This window comes from Calidris pugnax, unplaced genomic scaffold (genome assembly GCF_001431845.1).
Source record: "Calidris pugnax isolate Ruff unplaced genomic scaffold, ASM143184v1 scaffold71, whole genome shotgun sequence".
In the NCBI taxonomy this organism is placed as follows: domain Eukaryota; kingdom Metazoa; phylum Chordata; class Aves; order Charadriiformes; family Scolopacidae; genus Calidris; species Calidris pugnax.
In genome coordinates, this window is record NW_015090882.1 from 1716914 (window position 1) to 1738440 (window position 21527).

The 21527-nt window shown below is 40.5% G+C and overlaps 1 protein-coding gene across 1 annotated transcript in view; it reads left to right on the forward strand.

The window, feature by feature from the left end:
- The window catches only part of CNTNAP2 (contactin associated protein-like 2), a 1244457-nt gene that overhangs the window by 845001 nt on the left and 377929 nt on the right, over positions 1 to 21527 (forward strand). Inside the window, exon 12 of the mRNA XM_014946966.1 lies at positions 16599 to 16718. Coding sequence (XP_014802452.1) covers positions 16599 to 16718 — 120 coding nt within the window. The remainder of the gene's footprint in view (positions 1 to 16598; positions 16719 to 21527) is intronic.

Genomic DNA, 21527 nt, shown 5'->3' on the forward strand with positions numbered 1-21527 from the left:
TCTTAGTATTTTTTTGAGTTTGGGGATGTCGCAGTTTCTTGGTTTTGTACTCCAATATTTATTTTTTTAAAAATCGGCTTGTTCTTTGTTTCAGTACCATGAGCTATAGTTACTTCTGCTGCTACTAATTTATTATCTGCTGAACTGAGAACTGCTCTGCACCAGGTGTTTATGAAATGCAGAATGTGTAATAAATTGGAAGCAACTCACATTTTTATTGTACATAAATGGATGGAGTCTGTGTTCTGGACAGAAAGGGCTGCAGTTCCAAAATGAGCAATAACATCAATGCTATTTGGTGAAGGTTAAGTGGAGAGAACAAGCATTAGGATGCAAAGCAGAATATGAATAGTCAACCAGCAGTAATTATGTTGAAATTAAAAAATCATCTGGAAATGACTCTATCAGATGAGGTGTGTGAGAGAGAGTCTAAGGGCTGAAATTGGGCTTCAGGTTTGAGCTGTTTGTGCAGTTGGACTGTTTATGTGTAGCTCAAAATCAGAATTAAGTGTCGTGAGTTTTTAAGCTAAATTTTTACTGAGTGAGGGCAACATATTTGGGGTCCAGTGCAATAACAGTGTGAAGTCAGGGTCTAATTCAGAGCATTTTCAGTCCCTAAATTCGGTGACCTGGTTAACACGTTTAACCAAGCGACACACCTGAATAGCAGACTGCATTTGGGAAAACTCGGGTATTAGATGAGTTAAGTTTTTTTGCAGGCAACGGCAACCTGTGCTCTATTGTTATTCAGAATGCACAACCAAATATTGTTTCCAGGGGACAGGTAAAAGAGAACATGTAATTAAGAACAGATAACATTAAAACAGCTCATGTATGCTGTAAAATCAAAGTCAGAATTAATCATAGCCTGAAAAGGACTCTGCATGTAAAAACTCAAAATTAATTAGCTTTTTCTTGAACTTTTCCATTAAGACAATCTAGCACATTGCTTACTTCACTGTTAAAACACTTTAATTGCAAAAAAGCATTAAGGTGCTGATATTAAAATCCCATTGACAGCCATTAGAAAGAAAAAACACCTTTTGAAGTCACTCTGTAATAATTTTGGCTTTCTCAGACAAGACAGAACAAAGTTAATGCAAAGATGAACTGTAAAGATGCACAGTAGTAAAAGTAATGAGAACTTCAGGTATACAAGCAGGCATTTTTATCACTCCCTAAGAATTTTTTTTTTAAGTTTTTTTTCCTTTAAATTCAAAATAGGGGAATATACTATTCTTTAATTATGCTTGCCATTAAAAGGTCGGTATGTACCAATGGATAAGGAGACATTATCTGGGGTTTGTAACATTCTTATGCACGTTCCCTAGTGCAAAAAGACTTGATAAATTCTACATTTACAAGGAATTTTCCCAGATGTGGAAGGTAGTGTGATCCATCTGATGGATAGGATTGAGAGTTGGCATACTTAGATTCAGTCCTTTTAGTTAGTGTTTCCCAGTGATGTAATTTTGGGGCAAATGATTTCTATTTCTCACCTGTGTGGGTTTTGCTTGGTTTGGATTTTTTTTTTCCTCGCTTATACAATGGGAATAATAATGCTCTTTGTAAGTGGTTTGAGACTTATGAAAAACATTACAAGTAGAAGAGCTATTTGAAAAACCGAGAAGAAAGGTTGCAAAAAATAATAAAAGTAATATAAATCTCTTTTCATTCCAAAAGTTTAAGGAGAACAGTTGATCAATGTAAAATCAGACCCTCATTTATCATCTACCACACTGGAAACGCCCTAAATGTTGGTGTGCTAATGTTTTAATTCACAAACTTATTTTGAAAAAGCTAACTACTCAAGAAAATTATGAAACTACTCGGTTTTCTGTAACCCCGTGATTTTTCCTAGAAGGAACATCTTTCAAAAACTGCTAAGCACCTCCATTTATTCCAATACTCCATTATATTCATTTCTCCAGCATACTGAAGCTTCTTTACAGGGCAAATTTTTGGCAGCTCATGCCTTCCTTAGGAATCAGTTGTCCATGTTGACACTTTTCACTGAGGGGCAAGAGCTGTGATGCATTTTTGTAGTTTTAGTATGGTTTTTTTGAGTTTAACTCTCCTTCCCAATAGGCTGTAATGGGAGACAAAGCAAGGCAGCAGCTGTTTGCAGAAGTAGGTGTTTGGTCACGCTTTATAACTGTTTAAATTTCCACCTTAGGTTAGATGGCTAGTGGTTATCTTGGCTAGGCAAGTCTTTTGGCAGAAGTAATGACAGGTTACAGGAACTCCTTGAATATTTTAATGAAGCCTGGGGAATCCTCTAGGTATGTTTACTTTTAACTAACTTTACAAAAACATGGGAGATGTTACTGTTTCATAAACAGTTTGTGCTGATATGAGTAGAAGTGCTTAAGAAGTGCTTAAATGTGTTGATGTAGTTTGTAGTTCTTTAGCTTTTACGTTGACTCATTTATCACATCCATATTCCCTAATCACTTGTTTAGAAAACTATTTAAATTTTCTTTTGTCTGTGGTTGCTCTATATGATATGTTTTCAATATACTTTTAAGTTCAGAAGGAACTAGTAGATGCTCTAAAACAGAGGAAAACATAATGTGCTGTTTGTCAGTGGTTTTTTTTTTTCCATGTCTGCCACTGCTACTTCAGAGCACTACAAATATCACTGCCTTTCTCAGGTTCCTGCTCAGACTAACTGAGCCAAAAGGACTTGTTATGCCTTTCTGAAATCCTTAACTATGCCTCTCCTTTTCAACTTTTTCAAACCCACTTCTGCTTTCCCCGTATTCACGTTTCTCAGTTTCTCTGTGATTGCCTATCAGTCTCAACAGTTTGTTCCTACCTCTTATCATTCCTCCTCTAATCGTCTGCTCTGATTTTTTTTCCTCTTCACCGGTCTTTGTATTTGTTTTCTTCCAGCAGTTTGGATGACCATCAGACATGTTCTGCAGATTAGAAAGCTTTGCTGCACAGAAGCTGGGAGCTTCAGCCAGGTCTTGATCACTTGAGCTACTTGTCAAGCAGTATGTTACTGATCACAGAGAAGGGACATGTGTTGAATATCAGTGTGGCTGAGTACAGCCCACAGATTCAAGGCTCTGTAAGAAGTTGATTGCAACTATAAAGAAAAGGGGAAATGGCCACAGGTGATGAGTCCTGTCTTCTGACCTAGTATGCTCTTTGAAATGCATAATCGGCGTGATATTTTCTGTTAGAAGAAAAGATATCATGCCAGATTGAACAACCCAAAAATGACCCCAGATCCTACCAGTAGCAAGGCTAAAGACATATTCTGGGCTGGTGTGTGCACATCAAGCACACATATACACCGCATGTATGCGTGGCTGGCCACGTAGATCACACTCAGTGCCCTCACACAAACAAAGGACGGCCTCACCCTGGCTGAGCAGGATGGAGGCCCACTGGAAGGAGCATCGGTACGTATTTACAGGGTGAATCCATCCAGCAGCAGGGCTCAGTCTGCCCCGTACCTGGCCTTCCATCCCAGCCTCACCAGTGTCTGTTACCTGGATGCACGGCCCCTGAGGCAGCAGTTCCACTCCAGCTCCTGGTTGCATGCACACATACCCAGAACCGGCCAAGAACTTCCCAGGTCCCCACAGCTGATTCAACCCTAGTGACACCCCAGGTGCTCTCACAGCCAGAGCTGACCCTTAGGACTTGCTCACCCCTGCTGGCTCCTGGGCCACTCCACCTGCTTGCTGGCTAGTCCAGCTTCATCTTTGCTAGCTGCTCCCAGCCCCGTGCTTGCTCCAGTGGTTGGCAGCAGGCACACAGGGGCTCTCCAGCCTGGGCTGTGACCCCCACTGCTGGCACCCACACCCCACGCACAGACGTGCATAAGGACTGAGAGCCCCTTGCCCAGGAAAGAGTGAGAAAGGAATTTACTAAGGAGGCAGGGGAGACCATGCTGATCAGATGCAGGGCACAACCAGGCAAGTGTTCCAACCAGGCTACTACTTACCCTTAGCCCTCTGTTTTTTTGTACTTCTCTCTCCTCCAAATCACCCAGCCCTCTCCCTTTTCCTGCCTTTGGTTCAGTCCCTCTGCATCCCATAAGTCCTGTGCGATGAAAGGCTTTGTTTCCTTGCATAACTGCATCCAGTTCTGGGCTCCCCAGTTCAAGAGAGACCGGGAACTACTGGAGAGAGTCCAGCAAAGGGCAACCAAGATGATGGAGGGATTGGAGCATCTCCCTGATGAGGAAAGGCTGAGAGAGCTGGGGCTCTTCAGCCTGGAGAAGAGAAGGCTGAGGGGAGACCTTATCTACGTTTACAAGTATCTAAAGGGTGGGTTGAAGGAGGATGGAGCTGGACTCTTTTCCATGGTTCCCACTGACAGGACAACAGGCACAAGCTGGAACATGGGAAGTTCCACTCAAAGCTGAGGAATAACTTCTTTTGGGTGAGGATGGCAGAGCCCTGGAAGAGGCTGCCCAGGGAGGGTGTGGAGTCCCCTTCTCTGGAGATCTTCAAGCCCCACCTGGATGCTCCTGAGTGATGTGCTCTGGGCAACACTGCTTTGGCAGGGGAGTTGGACTGGAGGGTCTCTAGCAGGTCCCTTCCAATTCCTATCCATCCCATAATGTGTCCCACCCTTAGTCTGTGATCCCCTTACTCTGAAAGGTGTGTGGGGAGCTGCTCCCAGGGATTGATGATGGGCTCCCATGCCACACTGGAGCTGAGTCTGTGCTTGGGACACCCCCAGGTGGGTTGGCTCTTGCTTGGGAGCCCTTGATTGGAGTCCCTCTCTGGGCTTGTGCAGGTGGGCCTCTGATGGGCTGATGGCTCCTGTGGGGGACCTAGGAGCAGCCTTGCAGGGTATTATTTGGACTTCACCTCTGCTGTTGCATCTCTGAGCTCCTCTGTGGGTGTGCACATGGGTTTTTTTCACAACCCCCAATGCTTTCCCCATATTCTCACCCCCTCAGTAAACGGTCTAAATAAATACTCCACAGTGCTGCTGTTGGAATAGGTACCAGCGAAGGAGAGCGCGTGCCAACCAGGGCAACCTCCAAGGTACCCATCTAACACATTTCTGATTTCATAGCTCATCCCTTACGTGAAAAAGATGTGAAAGTCATCTCTAGTAAATTGCCAGGACACAGTCATTCCCAATTGGAAGTGGGAAGAGAGGAAACGTGAAAAAAGGGACACGGAGCGGCTGTTTCTGTTGGTGTTTTTATAGCAGTTAAAGAAGTTGAATTGTGTTGGCAGTGTGGTTTGCTCAGTGATTCATGGAAATGACAGAGATGATGCATTGGTTCTAAATTGGTGTCACGTTGATAGAGGACATTTTGATTGAGATAATGTAAATGCTGATACAGGCATTTGTTTTCATAGTGTTTGAGTTCGTTTCTGTTGGTGGAAATAAGCACTCAGGTCCTCTGGAAACCCACTGTTTGGGTGGGTGTCTGTGCAGCTGTGTGTAGAGCTGTGGTGGGGTAGGTGAGCTACTGGTTGTTGCTGTGGTTTGTTGGGGTTTTTTATCAAACAAGCTTTTAATGTAAGGTTTTAAGAAGTCTTATTTTTTTGATCAGTAATTTTTTTTTTTAATAACTCGAGCAATTGCTTGAGTGAGTAGTGCCAAGCAAGGTCCTGTGCTTCCCTTCACAGGGTTGCTGGTTACAACAGGGTCAGATACCAACGTTCCTGGGGAACTGGAGTGGGAGGAGGGGGAAAAGGGGCAGGAAACTGGGACAATTACAACTACCGTCGAAGCCTGTAAAAATAAAACTTAATTATGGTCTTATAAATGAGCAGGGGAGTAATGCATTTTGGGATTAGAAATATTAATGAATAAACAAAACCTGACACTATAATCTCTTTTAAAGCTGCATAATGAGAGTATCTCTGTGTGCAGCTGAGCGTTATTTAACATTGGTGAGGACGCTCAGGTCTTAAGACAGATCAGATGTTGTGAAATCCAGCGCAGCAAGGAACCAGCATGAACTTGTTGGGGAAAAAATCCTTGGGTTTAATTCTGTGGTTTTGCTATTTTTAGCCACTTACAGACATCATGTATTAAAATAAGATCCCAGATATTTCTGTAACTTTGACCTAAATTCACTGGAGTTGTCTCCCCTGCTTTGGCCCCTGTGTAACTTGCTGAGGTTTTCATTTGTGTGTCTCAGACCAACCAAGCCTTTGTGTTCCACGCCTGGGAAAGTGTAAATACAGGCTTGAACCTCATCTCCTTTTCCCTTTGCCATTGCCCTGGCAATGGAAAATCAGTGGGAGTGGGAGTAGAAATCATACTTTTTGTTTAGGGGTATGGATTTTTCAATTTTAGTTACTAAACCAACATAGAAGTCTTTTGCGTGTAAGGAAGGGACATGAGGAAAGAAGGGAGCGAGATGATACTGGTGGTGTTCCTGTTGTCTCCCAGCTGGAGAAGACTCAAAGGAGCTCCAGCCAGCTCTGAAGTTTTCTGAGGCTGGGACCAGTGTCCGACCAGCCCAAGCCTGGTGATTATCTAAAAGTTCCTTCCACAACCTCTCCCCTCAGACACAGTGCCTAGTAACACCTAACAGCTACACAAATGTGCCAGACCCTCCACATTTAAAATGCCTTACATGGAGAGGTTTGGCGTGACTTGCAGTTCTACCTTTCAAATGTTTTTATCCTGTACGGTGTTTATTTCAGTTTATTTTTCTAAAAAGCGTTTGTGTCTCATTGAATGACTTAATTCTCAAAAGTACCTTGTTAAAAATTGGTGTCTAATTATACTTCTTTCTTGTGATGGCTGTAGGCTGACACTGTTACATGGATGCTAATTGTCTAATCTATGGCTTCTAATTTAAAATCACTGCTAAATTTGTTTAAAAATCCATCTTTGATCAGCCTTTTAGATTTAAATTCATTTCTCTCTGCACACCCAGCCCAAAGCAAAGAAAGAATGAAGTTGAGAGTCAAACAGAAGCGCCTTTGTTTTTGCCATAAATGGGATGTTTTTCTTCTGTATTCAGAGCAAATCCCTGGATTGCACAATGGTGTAGTAACTCACAGGTTTCACCCCCATGGCAGTAATTTTCTTTATTATCCCAGTGGCAAATAAACTCCGGCTGTCTTTCTTATTCTGATGGCAACCTCTGCCTTTCTTCTCTTTGCTACCACAATGGTAATTGTCTTGTTTATCACTGACATAAATAAGCCTAGAGTCAACTTTACACAAATTTGGCAAATTTCCACATATCTTTTTTTTTTTTTTTTTTTTTTTTTTAATTTCCTTTCTGTTTCTACAGGGCATATTTGAATATTGCACTAATGATGACAATCCTCTGTAATTTTTTTTTTTTTTTTTTTTTTCTATTTAATTTCCTTTCTGTTTCTACAGGGCATATTTGAATATTGCACTAATGATGACAATCCTCTGTAAGTTGGTTAGCTCGTAGTGGGAGGCAGAGGGAGAGGGTGAGGCAGATGTAGCACCTGAGCAGTTGGCAGTCCATGACTTCAGAGCTTTAAGAAGGCTGAGGCTTAGACCTACGGCAGCAGGAAGGAGCCTTGTGATCAGACATGAAGGAGCTTTGCTCTTGGAAAGTCTTAGTGGGGTGACAGCCAACAACACAGAAGTGAAAAAATGGACACTGGTCCAGCCATAAAGCACTAGAATGCCTTCCATTGGTTTACCTTCCCAATTAATTTTAAAAAACCAGTAATGTCTAGGTGTGTATTTATACATGTTTTATTTATATAGAATATAGATATGTATATAAGTATTCCTAGAATCACAGAATGGTTGGAGTTGGAAGGGACCTTAAAGATCATCCAGTCCCAACCCCCTGCCCTGGGCAGGGACACCTCCCACCAGACCAGGTGGCTCCAAGCCCCATCCAGCCTGGCCTTGAACCCCTCCAGGGATGGGGCAGCCACAGCTTCTCTGGGCAACCTGGGGCAGGGTCTCACCTCCCTCACACCAAAGAATTTCTTCCCCAGATCTTATCTCAATCTCCCCTCTTTCAATTTAAAACCATCACCCCTTGTCCTATCGCTCCACTTGCTGACAAAGAGTCCCTCCCCAGCTCTCCTGGAGCCCCTTCAGGTACTGGAAGGCTGCTATGAGGTCTCCCTGGAGCCTTCTCTTCTCCAGGCTGAACAACCCCAGCTCTCTCAGCCTGTCTTCACGGGAGAGGTGCTCCATCCCTCTGATCATCTTCATGGCTCTCCACTGGAGCCGTTCCAATAGGTCCATGTCCTTCCTGTGCTGAGGACTCCAGAGCTGGACACAGTGCTCCAGGTGGGGTCTCACCAGAGCAGAGCAGAGGGTCAGAATCACCTCCTGCAGTATATAGTATATATAATATTTTTATATATATGGAATTAATGAAAAGTCTTTCTTTTCAAAGCTATTTTGAGAATTTTGAGGTGCAGAGCAACTGAGCATTGGGAAGGACTATGTTTAGGAGGGACTAACCAGCTGCAGAAGCGGAGGTTCAGGAAAACTGCTGGTTTGGTTTGTTGTTTGGTTTTTTTATATTTGGTTCTGAGGAAGTGGGTTTTATTGCTGGCTTGCTTACCTTATAGTTGATTGCATATGCTTCTGTGAATAAGGAAAACACTGCTATGGCATGAATCAACAGAAATATATCTTGTGGGATGTGCAAATTAACCCAACTCTGCTGGGCATTGTCCACTTCCGTATGCTGAGCTTCATCAGCAGGGTGGAGAATATAGAGCAGAGCAAGAAGAATAATTTAGCGCCTAAAAACCCACAACCTGTGGCCAAGATAAACAAACTTGGCATTTTTAATGTAGAGAAGAGGTTCAAATAGACAAAAGATGGCTGCAAGGGGGAGTGCAACAAGCTATTCTCCAAATTCAGGGTGAGGAGAAAGAGAAATTATGAGTTTAAATTGCAGCAGAGCAGCTTCACAGCGTAGAGAGAGTGGGAGAAATGTGGATGCTGAAGGGCTGGTGGAGCTCGAGGCTCTTTCAGCAAGTTGAGGAATTTATGTCATGGGAGATTTTGAACAGGAGTATGTCAGGAATGATGCATGGATGTAATTGAGCTTTTTTGAGAGGTGGATTAGATTATCTTTGAGGTTCATCCCAGCCATGAGATTCTGCTGTTACGCTAATTATGATCATGAAAAAGGTTCTGCTTTTTTTTCCAGCACTTATTGCTCCAAATATAATTTGAGCAATTAACTACCTTTTCCCGGAACATGTTGTAAAATGATGTAGTAGTTATTTAATGCGATATTAAGAGTAACAGAACTAAACCCTTAGGCTTAAGTTAACTTGTATTTGAACTGCCGTGAGTGAAATAGTTGTGGGGTGTGTGATAGACTCTTACTAATCTCATGTGGCCACAGCAAAAGGATGAAGTTTTGAGCTTTTAGAATTCATGTGGTTGTCCCAGCCAACTGTGAGAGCAAACCAAGAGCCCCTACCATGATTGTACCCCAGAAATAAACAATCCAATCTCAGTTTCACTCTGAAGGTGTGTGAAGATGCCAGGGGTTGTGCTTGCTTGTGCTTTTGGGACTGCAGTCGCTCAGTTCAGCTTCTGGCTGTGGAGGTCACCTCGTCATGGTTGAGATGCACTGCTTGATCCTGTGTTTACTACCACTGGAAAAATGGTTGGCTAAGGCATGCATCATGTCAGCTGTGATTTGGTGGACTTGTTCATGGTACCTCTCAAATTCTCTTATTTACAGTGAAATTTTCCAGTTGCTTAATTGCGTTTATATCCGAAAATTGCATTTTTGCTGAGTGACTGGTCATATATAGCAACATTTCTTTAAAAACAGGTGAAAATAATATTCTTGCAGATGCAACATGAGCATGCAGATTTTAAGTGTTACAGGGCTTTAGAGATTCTAGCTTACTCAAATTTCAGTTATACATAAAGCCAGGAAGTTGAAGTTTTCTGATTTCCATTGTCATTAATAATTAGGCGATATTGCATTGGCAATGTCACATTTGGACACTTCCTTATTTCTTGTTTTTTCCTGAATGTGAGTCATTTGATTGTAACTGAATGGGGTGTAACTGAATCTGGAATTGTGTTTCTTAAGAATGATGTTTCTGGCATTTCTTTAGCATCACAGTAGATCCATTAAAAACAAAAAGCAAAACACAAAACCACCAAAGATCTTTTCCAAAGGAACGTCAAATGTCCAAGTCAATCTTTTTATGTACACATCTTATTTAAGATGTGCATAAAGTTGCATCTCATCAAGAAACCATTTTTTCTTCCTGGTCGTGAACCTCATTGCAGTTACTGACACACTCAGGCGCCGTTTCCAAGTGCACTTCAACTGAGGCTTATCATTTATTTCAAGAGCTACTTTCTGTGCTTTTTCTCATCAAGGTAACCTAATTCTACAGGGGCATCCTATCTGCAAGTACCTGAGATACAGTGGTGTGGCTTGTGATGAGCAGCTCTTGACTGAAGATCCACCTTCTGGGTCATGCAGAACTTGCTGTCTCTAGAAGTCCATCAGAAATTCAGTTTGAAAAACTATCGTTGGTGTTGTGAGACAGTATTGTCTAGTTAGGATTTTTTTTTTTTTTCCCCCACTACCTCCTTCTTTTGTTTAGGAGACGGTGTTATTTTAGCAAAAAATTTGAAGGTATTTTTAAATCAAGAAGGATTTTTGCAAAGGGGTATTTGGCAGTATGAAGAAACTATGAAGAAAACTTTTTTTTTGTCATTTTTACATTAAGATAATTATGTAGTAGGCAAAAATAGCAAGAAAACCCCCTAAAACAGAAGTCTTGGTTACTTTAGAATCTTCTCTGTGCAGGATCAGGTTGTCTTTAATGTTTTGGAGCTCTTTTTAGGGTGTGCCTATACTTGGAAAGATAAGCTGAAGCATGTTGAAATAGCTCAGAACGTTTCAAATACAGGTGCAGTTCTGTATTGGAATAGTCATGGTTTCTTTTTCACTTTTGATTTCCTCCTTTTGTCACTATTTGAACGATGAAGTTTTTTGGATGCTGGTAGTGGGTGGTTCTCCTTGGTTTTCATTTGTAATTTATATTAGTTTTCAGCATTCACAGCTGAATGTGTTGGGAGCTTCTGTAAACAGCCTGAAAAAGTGGAAGGGGCCGAACCAGGAATGTTCAGGAGAAGTCTCCAACCACATCTGCTTTGCCAACAGCAATGAACAAGTGCACCCTTAACATTTGGAAACCTGGCAAAATCTGCTCAGAAAATATTTCAGGCTCAGGGTAATAAAGATCATGCTAAATTACAGTTCTACCGAGGAGTAAAGAGTTAGTTTCGTTAAACTCTCAGCATTTTTTTTTGTAGGAAGCTTAAGTCCAATAATAATATGATTACAAACTGAAGTATCGTCTAGCAAGGAGTGTGCCTGTGCATGCACACGAGAAGACATGGAGGGATTTACATACCCAAAGTATACTTGTTATATGAAAATTAAATGTTGTTATGTACCTATGTTTTACCATAAATTGGATGTGGCTATATTGCAATGCAGAGTGATTTTGAGAGCATGCATGGATATAGTATGGATTTTTACTTCCATTTTGTTGTTATCTCTGAAAGGATTACTTCACTTCTCAAATGTGACATGTAAACATAAGTACTTGTTCACACTTATTTTTGTCTGACTTCAACACTTGTGTTTTTGACTTTATTTTACTTTTTCTGGTCTTACACATTATAAGGATGAGTTCCAAACTTTAAAAACCAGCCAGACATAAGGGTTGTTTCTGGCCGTTGCAGCAATAGTCCTACAGAATAACAGGAACACTGAAGTAGTGTTGCATCATATTGCCCTTTTGGGGGGGCTTTTTAATATATGCGAAGTAGTAGAGCAAACCAGCAGCTCCATGTGTTCTTAATGTCAGAATATAGATCCAGAATTCAGAAGGGGTTTGGTTCTTGTATGGAACTTGCTATGATTCATGGTGAGATTTCTAGTTCACTTAACCCATTTCAAAAAACTGGTGCCAGACATCATTTCCCCATCGTATAGCACTGGGATGCGTGAAGGTGGGGGTAGGTTTGTTGCTGCAGCACTGCACAGAAAGAAGCTTCCCCTGGCAGAGCAGCAGCTTACAGCTTAGCTGTATTATATATAAAAGTCTATTTTACTAACGTTTTCAGTTTTGCGATTATCTTCTAAATACATAATGTAATAAAGCAACAAATAAAACTTTCTTTTAAAATAAACTGCAGGTCTGCCATTTCAGTGTGCAGCTATTTCTTGAGTGAGCTTGGGGTCTTTTTTCCCCCCCTTCCATCTCTTTGTAGATGCTCTTTTCGAGGGTCTCAAGAGTTGAAACCAGTTTGAGTGGTGTAAACCCAAGCACCTCGCAGTCCATTCAGCTTTCAGTGTTTTTGTGGGAAGTTGGAAGTGATGGAGAGGTGTAGCTGGGCTTTGTGGACCTGATGCACTGCACCACTTTTGTCGCTTTTACTATCATTTAATTCCATCAGTTGCTGTGAATCTGCACCTCTCCTATGCCCCTGGAAAGCTGAGATTTACTCCTGTACGAGCAGCAGTTTGAACAAGTTTCTCCTCTGCAGCAGCCATATTCAAGCCAGAAACAAAAAGTGCTGTAACACATTCCTCGTGTCACATAGTGCAAAGTGTCAAAACAGACCTTCTATTTAAGCTTTGTACTTATAAAAGTAGGCTAGTTCTCAGCCCTAAAGTTAAAGCTGCCTTTATGCATAGTGATGCAGAAACGTTCTCCGAGACGCTACTGGAGCTCTGGGGGAACATCACAGAGGGTGGCACGGGGATAAATCCTTGTTGTGATTCAGCCCTTCTGCTTCCCAGAGGCAGCCAGCAGCAGGGCCACCAGTGCCAGATCGCTCTCGCTCCCTCCTCACACCAGTCAGAAGGTAAAACAGGAGTGAGAGCATCTGCTTCCCTCAACTGGTAAAGAGCCATTCAAAGCTAAGAGGAGTTCACTCTTTCCAGCTAACAGTCTGGAGCTGGAAGAAGCTATTCTGTGAACTGGTTTCCTGCACCGTTTCCTTTTCCTCAAATGTTTAAAATAGAGATCCCTAAAAACTTGGGAATGAGTGTTGTCTTCCCCTGTCCATCAACACCTCCCCTTTGGGGCTAAGGTCAGCAGTTCTGGGAGTTGAAAAGAGCCCCTGAAGTCATGCAGCAATGGAAGCGATGTTAAGGTCTGTGTGACTACAAGGGGTTTTCTGTTAGTTTTTGGTTCATTGTGCGCTGTTCTCCTTTAGCCTGCTTCCCCACTCAAGTTTTTCTAAGAGAAACTTTCCCCCCAAGCCATGCTCAAGCCCACTCTTGTGAGCGTTAGCTTAGTCAACGGTGAACTTCAAAATGCATGCACAGTTGTTTTTGTTAGCTGATTAAAATGACTTTCTGCCCAAGCTAAGCAGCTTAAAGAAGCTTGTTGTTTCACACCAGAAGTTAAAATGAGATTATTTTTTTATATTTTTGTAAACAACTTTTTACTTCATGTTAGAACACAGCCAAGCCCTTTCAAATTTAGCGTGGAGTGAATTCGGTGGTCTAAGTTTGATCTGTATTATTCAGGTGATTATAAAAAGACTATAGCATCTTTTGGGGCATCTTCTCTTTCTCTGAGACCTTGGATTACTGTTCTGAAGAAATTTTCACGTCTTATTGCTCGTGCACAGGTCTTGATGCAATTTGAAAGCATGTCAAGAGTGAGGAAGCCATTTGCAGGGTGGTTTATTCCCATTCTCCTCAGAAAGAACACAAGTATCATTGTAAAAACTCAACAAACAATGTATTAACCTAGAAATCACTTATCTGGACACCAGAGCATATGTGAGTTTCACCTTTAGCTTGGAAGATTTTGAGGTTTAATACTATTCTAAATCCCTAAGAGTGTATATATTGTGGTTTTGGACCAACTACCAACAAACCAAATACACATTTTTGGCATTTTAGTTCCACTGGCTTGAAAAGCAGAAATCTATTGCCCTTGTGTCTTCAGTCCTTCCATTCTATTTTTCCCCCCATCTTCCCCAAGAAATCAGCAGTAAAAGACCCTTCTCTCTCTCTCTCTCTCTCTGTGTCTCTGCTTCCTCCTCTGTATGTAGGTATATGCAACCATTTCTCCTTATTCACATGGGAACACTGTAGACTTTATATCCAAATCTTACATTTTACTGACTTGTCTTTTCTTGGTTCTGTTCATTTTCTTTCTTTTTTATTGTAACCTTTATAAATTTTCTAATTTAAGTTGTTTTGATTCTGCCGTCGTCTCTTCCTTGTTCTCTTCTGTTTTCATTTTCTTCTGTGTTCTAATGTACTTGGTTGACTTATTTTGTCAGTATGCCAACTTCAGTTGCCCTTCTTTTTGTTCCTGTTCTATGATTTCTGTGTTACTGCTCCTTGCAGTAGAACCTACCATGTCATTTTTGTTTACTCCTTTTTTTAAGGTCTTCAAGTATGGTTAAAATCTGACAGAAACCTATCGTGTACTCATAAAAACACTTTTCATGAGTTGAATTTAATTAGAATATCTCTTTTGTCTTTGTTTCAAGAACAATCTTCATTTCTATTGTTTGGTGTTCAACTTAATGCTGAAGCTTAAAAATGCTGATTTAGTCAAAAGCAGCCTGTTCTGTGCGGTAGAAATAATAACTACCTAGCATTTTCTATTTCTCCCATTCCAGGAGAAAAGAAGATTGTTGTATCTAAACCCTTTAATTTTCTGTAACTATCCGATTAATCAGTGTAACTTGGTTTCGTCTTGCATATTTTTTTATATTACTCTATAATTCTATATTCTATTTTCTATTATTCTATATTCTATCTTCTAATATTTTTTTCTGAATTGTAGTAACATCTCTGTACAAAGATTGGTCTGTTTTCTTGAAAGGAGCAAACTTAGAGAAAGATGTCATATGGCCCTAAATAAAGATCCGGATACTACAAAGAAAAAACTCCCTTGGTTTTCTGAAAGCATTTAGAGTATGAAAATACCAAACTTCTGGGAAATCATAAACAGTATTTTTCATCTTCTTGGCTTGACCTTGAAGGCATCTGTTAAAATTTGTGATTTGGCATCATAGCAATTATACATTAACAGAGGGGTATTTTGTGATTACATATCGCTAGCATGTAGACAGTTAGAGAAATATTTCTGAAGAAAATTGGTTATGAATTCCTCATGAAATCTGCATGAAGGGTCTGAAAACAGGCAAACAGTCTCCTTGATAGTGAAAGAATCCTTTGACCTTAGTTTGGGGAGAAAGGGGAAATGGCTTGGAATATTTCACAATTTAATTAGAGTGTCTACTTCTTATATAAAATTGACTTTAGACCCTGCAATGAACACTTAAACCTTTCCAGGAAATTCTTTCTCTCATAGCATTGACAAGGATATTTTCTTTATACGTAGGTAACAGTCTTAAGTTTTGCATTCTTGCCACATAAAAATGGAAGAATTTTTTTAGCTCCACTTTCTTTCCTGCATCTTGACAGTTGATTGGAGGCCCTTACACGTGTGTGTGTGTGTGTGATCAGTGACTTATCATCAGAGCCCAGCAAAACAACTCGTCCTTATGGACATCTGAAACAAAGCCAGTCTCAGCAAGGCGATCACTTGCAACAGTTGCCAACAAATAAGATGAGTTTTTAGAGTGGATATGAAGTCTTGTTAAACAAATATTTCATTTCTTTTAGCAGCTGATTGATTGATTCCAAACAAAAAAGCTGTGCCATCTGGTCTTTGGAAAACAAAGAAGCATTGCAAATTCCTTTTTTAAAAAATTGCACAGAAATATTTATATAATTTACCAGTTATGTATGTATACCTATTTATACAAATTACCAGTTTCCCTTTTTGTATGCATAAAATGATTTAATTTATTCAAGACACATGACTTTGTAATAGTCATACATTTAAAAGAAAATATGGGAATTACTAGAAAAAACTCCATCTACGATGCTTATTATTATGGCTGAGCTATTCATCATAACACAATTTGACAAGAAGTATACAAAAGTCAATGAAAAATTGAAACAGAGCCCCCTGCTAAAGCAATTAAACTTCTTCCAGTAAATATTGTGAAATTTTAGACCATGCTAGAACAGAGTATTAGTAGTCTAGGTATGTAATTGAGTGACTGCAGAGCGTGTGGAGAGAGGGATTACATGTAGTGAGAAATTTCACAATTTTGAATCTCAGTGTTAGTTAGTTGTAATAAAACCTCAAAAATTCTAAAATTTACAGAGGGAAAACTCATAAATTTTTTTTGGTGTATCTCTTGAAAGAAAACCTAAGGGAAAAGTATATTGGATCAATAGAGGTGGCTCCATTTATGGCATAAACCAGTGTATAAACAAAGTTCTGAACCAAAGCATTTTCAAAAACAGTTTAAAGATACCCTTGAAAAAGTTTGGTTGTTCCCCCCTCAAGTTGTTGGAATTCTCATGCTGTTCTGGCTTTCCCTCACATGCCAAAAAATGAGATTGTGTGCCTCAAGCTTTTAATCACTTCTGTATCTTTTGGAAAGATGCTTTGTTTTCTGTGAATCTCAGTGACATTACTTTAATCTCAAAGGTATAGTTCTCGAAATATATATATACAGTCAATTTATTGTCATTATGGATTTTTTGCTGCAGGATATGAAGATCCTTATTGCTGTGTTTTATTTCATTCCAGCTATTTATGAACTCTCTTGTGAAGCTTACAAACACTTGGGCAAAACTTCAAATTACTACTGGATAGATCCAGATGGCAGTGGGGCACTGGGACCTTTGAAAGTTTACTGCAACATGACAGGTAACTGCATTGTATTTTCTAATTCAATTTTTTTAATGTAGTTGGGAGAAAGGGTCTGTTCATAATTCATATTTCTTGGCAAAAGAAAAGTAATTGCTAAGAGCTTTTCATGAGAAGGGTCATCAAATCTGTAGTTACCACTCAGTGTAGGCTGAGCAAGGCAGTAGTTAATCCATTTCGTAAGCTTTTTGAATCACAGCTATTAATTAGCCTTAACAGGCCTTTGTATCCTCAGTGGTGCATCATTGGGAAAAAAAAAAAAAAAAGTAGATATATGTGGCTATTTACCAAAACTCTTGTATATCAACATATTTGTAGTTCAGTAATGCCTGTGGTTCATGGGGTATTGTAGAAGGCAGCTTCTTAGAAATATCAGACTTGTATTTCTGTCCAGGTATTGCTGACTTTCCCACGCCACAGGCAGGGAAAAAAAGATTAATTACAAGAGAAACAAAACATTAGAGTTTTCTTGTTTACCTGTAGTCTTTTTAACTGGTGTTAGATGATATATCTTGTTTAACTTCTGAGACCATACATATAACTGCATTAACTTATTTTGTGGTTGTTGCGTGGGGCTTTTTCCTACTTTTAACACTAGTTTTGCATGGGTAATTTCCCATCTAGGGGCTCTCATGGAAGAAATCCTGTCTTAGTCATCTGTGTTGTCATGCTCAGGCAGAAAAATACAGTCATGACAAAAGGAGACAATTTTCTGCATTGGGAATACGTTATTTCTTTGGTCTGTTAATGTATGACGATTGTCTCAGCACTTGTTTCCTGATGTGAAATACTGGGTAGCTGGTACAACAAACACAGCCCCTGACTTGCCCCAAATGAATATTAGTAATAAATCTGAATTTCAGCCTGTTTGCATGGGAAATCTGGCATACGTCTTGAGTCCTCAGACTTCACCATCAGCAACGTGAACGTGAAGGTGCCATCACAATTTAGAGCAGTAACTCTGCCTCTGTAGAGGCTGCAGTCGCTGCAGCTCACATAGCTCTTCCTGGAGGAAGAAACTTGTAGGTGTCTGGATCCCTGGGGTGGGTTTAGACCCAAGTGGGTAGGAGAGATCTTGGGGCCCAAGGGGAAAAGCTGGCTTGAAGGGGGTTGCGTGGCACATGCAGCAGACTGCAGGGCAAGCACTCAAAGGTAGACAGGCTGGAGAACAGGAGAATTCCATTGTTTTGCAGAATCACAGAATTGGAAGGGACCTCTGGAGATCACCTAGTCCAACCCCCTGCCAAAGCAGGGCCACCCAGAGCACGTCCCACAGGAACGTGTCCAGTCAGGTTTGGAATGTCTCTGGAGACGGAGACTACACCACCTCTGTGGGCAGCCTCTTCCACCCTCAAAGGAAAGAAGCTCCTCATGTTTAGATGGAACTTCTTATATTCAAGATTGTGCCCATTTCCTCTTGTCCTGTCCGTGGGCACCACTGAGAAAAGACTGGCCCCATCCTCCTGACACCCTCCCTTTAAATATTTATAAGCATTGATTAGATCCTTGATTAGATCGTCCTCAGTCTTCTCTTCTCCAGACTGAAAAGACCCAAGTCCCTCAGCCTTTCCTCAGCAGAGAAATGCTCCAGGTCCCTCATCATCTTTATAGGCCTCTGCTGTCCCCTCTCCAGCAGTTCCCTGTCCTTCTGCAACTGGGGAGCCGTTAGTGTCTGTGTTTGTATAATAACGCGTACCTAAAAAGGAACCTGATCTAAGCATCAGCCCTTCTCGGGCTGGAGAGACAGGCCAGCAGGTCTGTCCTGAGACACAGGTGTAAAGGCAATCTTTCAGATAAGTGGATCCTGACCCATTTAGGGCTTTTTAAATTATAACTAGCACCTTGAACTGTATCAGTAACTAATCAGGCGGGCAGTGCAGGGAGCAATGCCAAGACTTGCTGATATATTACAGCGATTTCTGCTATTCAGAACTGCTGTGTTCAGCGCCAGCTGTAGCTTTTGGGTACTCTTCAAGGGTAACATTCTTAATTAAAAATATACTGCTGTAGTGGTGTCAGGCACAAAGAGTTACAGCAGTACTACAGTATTGCTCATTCATGTTAAATATGAATGTACAGCAGAAGGTCCTAGTAGCTTGTCCAACACTTGGGAAAAAACAAATAACCATTTCACTTTACTAACATTTCTCATCTACAAAACAATTTCTGGTGTACTTAAATGTGACCTTTTCCTAACGAGTGCAAGGAAATGACGAACGCTAGGGTAGATTATTTAGTGCTAATTCCTTCCTTTGGTTATGACGCATGCGATGGAAAAATGCAGTTTCTGTTTTAACTGAATTGCTCCCATCAGCGACTCTGCTCCAAGGAAAAGGATATTCCACTAATATCCACGGAACTATTTAAATGTTAAAAATAAGAACCTAACAGAACTATTTCTTCATTAAAATGCAAATGAGTGCAAGAAATGTGTGAAAATTGATGGGGAGTCTCTGCTTCTAAAATGGGAAGGCCACTGACAGTGGTTCTCAGATAGCTGGGGTAGATACATCACCTGTACACACACTGCCTAGTACCCACGCACTGCAGCTGGTACAGCTTTCATGCTCTTTTAATTAATGGTCATCTTAAGCACTGAAGACTGTGGAGGGTAAAGAGCTACACTTTTAGGAGAAAATTCATAATATCCTAAATCTTTTTGTGAATTGATATAGAGTATTATCAGAAAAATATATATACCAGAAAAAGGACGGAGTGGGGTTACTCGAGGGCTTTACTTTGCTTTGTGTGTTAATTTAGTAAACGGACTAATGCCATGATGAGTCCTGCCCTTCACTGATGTTGCTGTGGCAACTAAGTTTGTTCTGGTTTCTAAGATGTCCTGGTAATTCAATGGTGCAGTCAAAGTCATAGAAACACATACATGTGTGTGCTCCCCACCAATTCATCGTCTCTACAAACTACTCTGCATTGTCAAAACATCGCAGACCTCCCCATTCTCTTGTCCTTGGATTCTCCAAATAAACCTTGTACTCACAGTGCTGTGAGTTGAGGGTGAAGAGGAACCAAGCACTAACATTTTATGTCCTCTTACTGGAATTAAAATATTTGAGATATCACATTGAAGTATCTATTCCTGCTGTAGTAACACGGCTTTTCGAAATCCAAACTGTTGCAATATATGTTCAGGAGTTTTCCAAATAGTTATCAATAGGAAATATGTACATTTTTTTTTCTTTTTTTTTTTTCTTCTACAAAACAGTATTGAAAATGTTTAGAGTTGGAAAGCTGGAACTTTTCAAATTCATGGACTTAGGGAAAAATAATCCTTGAAGCTGTGATGCGGCATAATGTTTAACCATAAGACTGCTTTTCAGTTTAGCCCAACTTGTGGTCTGAGGGACCTCAGGGAACTCTTCCAAAGCTCTGGCATCCTACGGCTGAGATCTGAGCCTCTTTCAGAGGTGGGTCCACAATGCAGTTAGACTCTCTGTTCAGTCAGGTTTTTCCAAAGGTGGAGGATTCCTGTCGCAGTATCCAGCTTAAGAGCTTTCCTGATTTCTCTTTAATTGTCATTAGAATAGTAGCTGTAACAGAAAGAACGGAAAGAGGTAAACTTTGGGTATATTACAGCTTCCATGATCTGCATGGTAGGAAAGAACTCCCCTTTTAAGATATTTATTGGAAGAGGTAAACTTTGAGTATATTACAGCTTCCATGATCTGCATGGTATTTTGCATTTCTGAATCTCTAGGCTTGGTTCACTTTCCTCTGGCGGTTTTTGTTCCAGTCTCACTGAGATAGACACAAGAAATAAGTTAATATTACTCCCTATTTTTAGTGTTTCTTTCTTTTTTCCCCTTGGCCCAAGGGGAAAAGGTGTCAGATCAGTAAATTTACCCAGTTCTTGTCTTGTGCATTTGTCCTGCAAGAATTTTCGGAGCGGAGGGTGAGGAACACACAGAGGAACAAAGTGCAGGGACCATAAGTGCTTATTTATTTCTCCTAATGGCTGTACAGGACGTCAGTGGGAGAGGTGGACCAGCACTTCTGTAATTCCTTCAGGCTTTATGCAGAGGATAGGGAAATCATAGTCTTCCTGCTGTTTCTTCTGCTTCATCATTTAGACCACTGACGCAAAGCAGAACTGAAAGGTTTCGTAATCTATTTTACCAGAAGATATGTCAGTTAATTCTTTCTATTGGTCCTGAAGTCATTATGCCTCTGTGATTTGGCTTTTATCTCATCTCAGGATCCAAATAGCTGGCAGCATAATGGCTCCATTTGAGTGGTACTTACCCTATCCCCTCTCTAGTACAGTTCTTTTGCCTACAGCTGCACATCTTCAAACACTTTGAGAAATCATTATGCGTATTCATAGCCTGCCTCGTTAAGGTCAAATGTACGGGGTGGCTTCTCTGCCCACTCTCCCCCTTCCTTCTTCTCTTCTCTCTCTCTTTGCTTTTTTAACAGGAGTGGCACATGTAATAATTACTTCAATGACTTTGTGGATAGACATTAAACAACCATAACTGTCATATCCTGTGATTTTTCTGTCGTCTTTCTGTAAATAGTGGGTCACTGGAGTGCTTTCTACTATGACATATTGTAGAAACATATGGCATGAATATAAATGTGCCATTCATCACCACATACTGATGAGAAGTACCCCAGCAGTGGTAAATGTTTAATTCTATTGCACATATCTGTATAATTAGTTTTTCAGATGAGACATTTTGCCTGAGAACTGATTTACTGAACTTCCAAGGTACCAAAACTTTTATTCATACCGATAAATATAGATGCATGTGAAATATAAAATTTTGAGCAATTCAATTCAATAAGCAA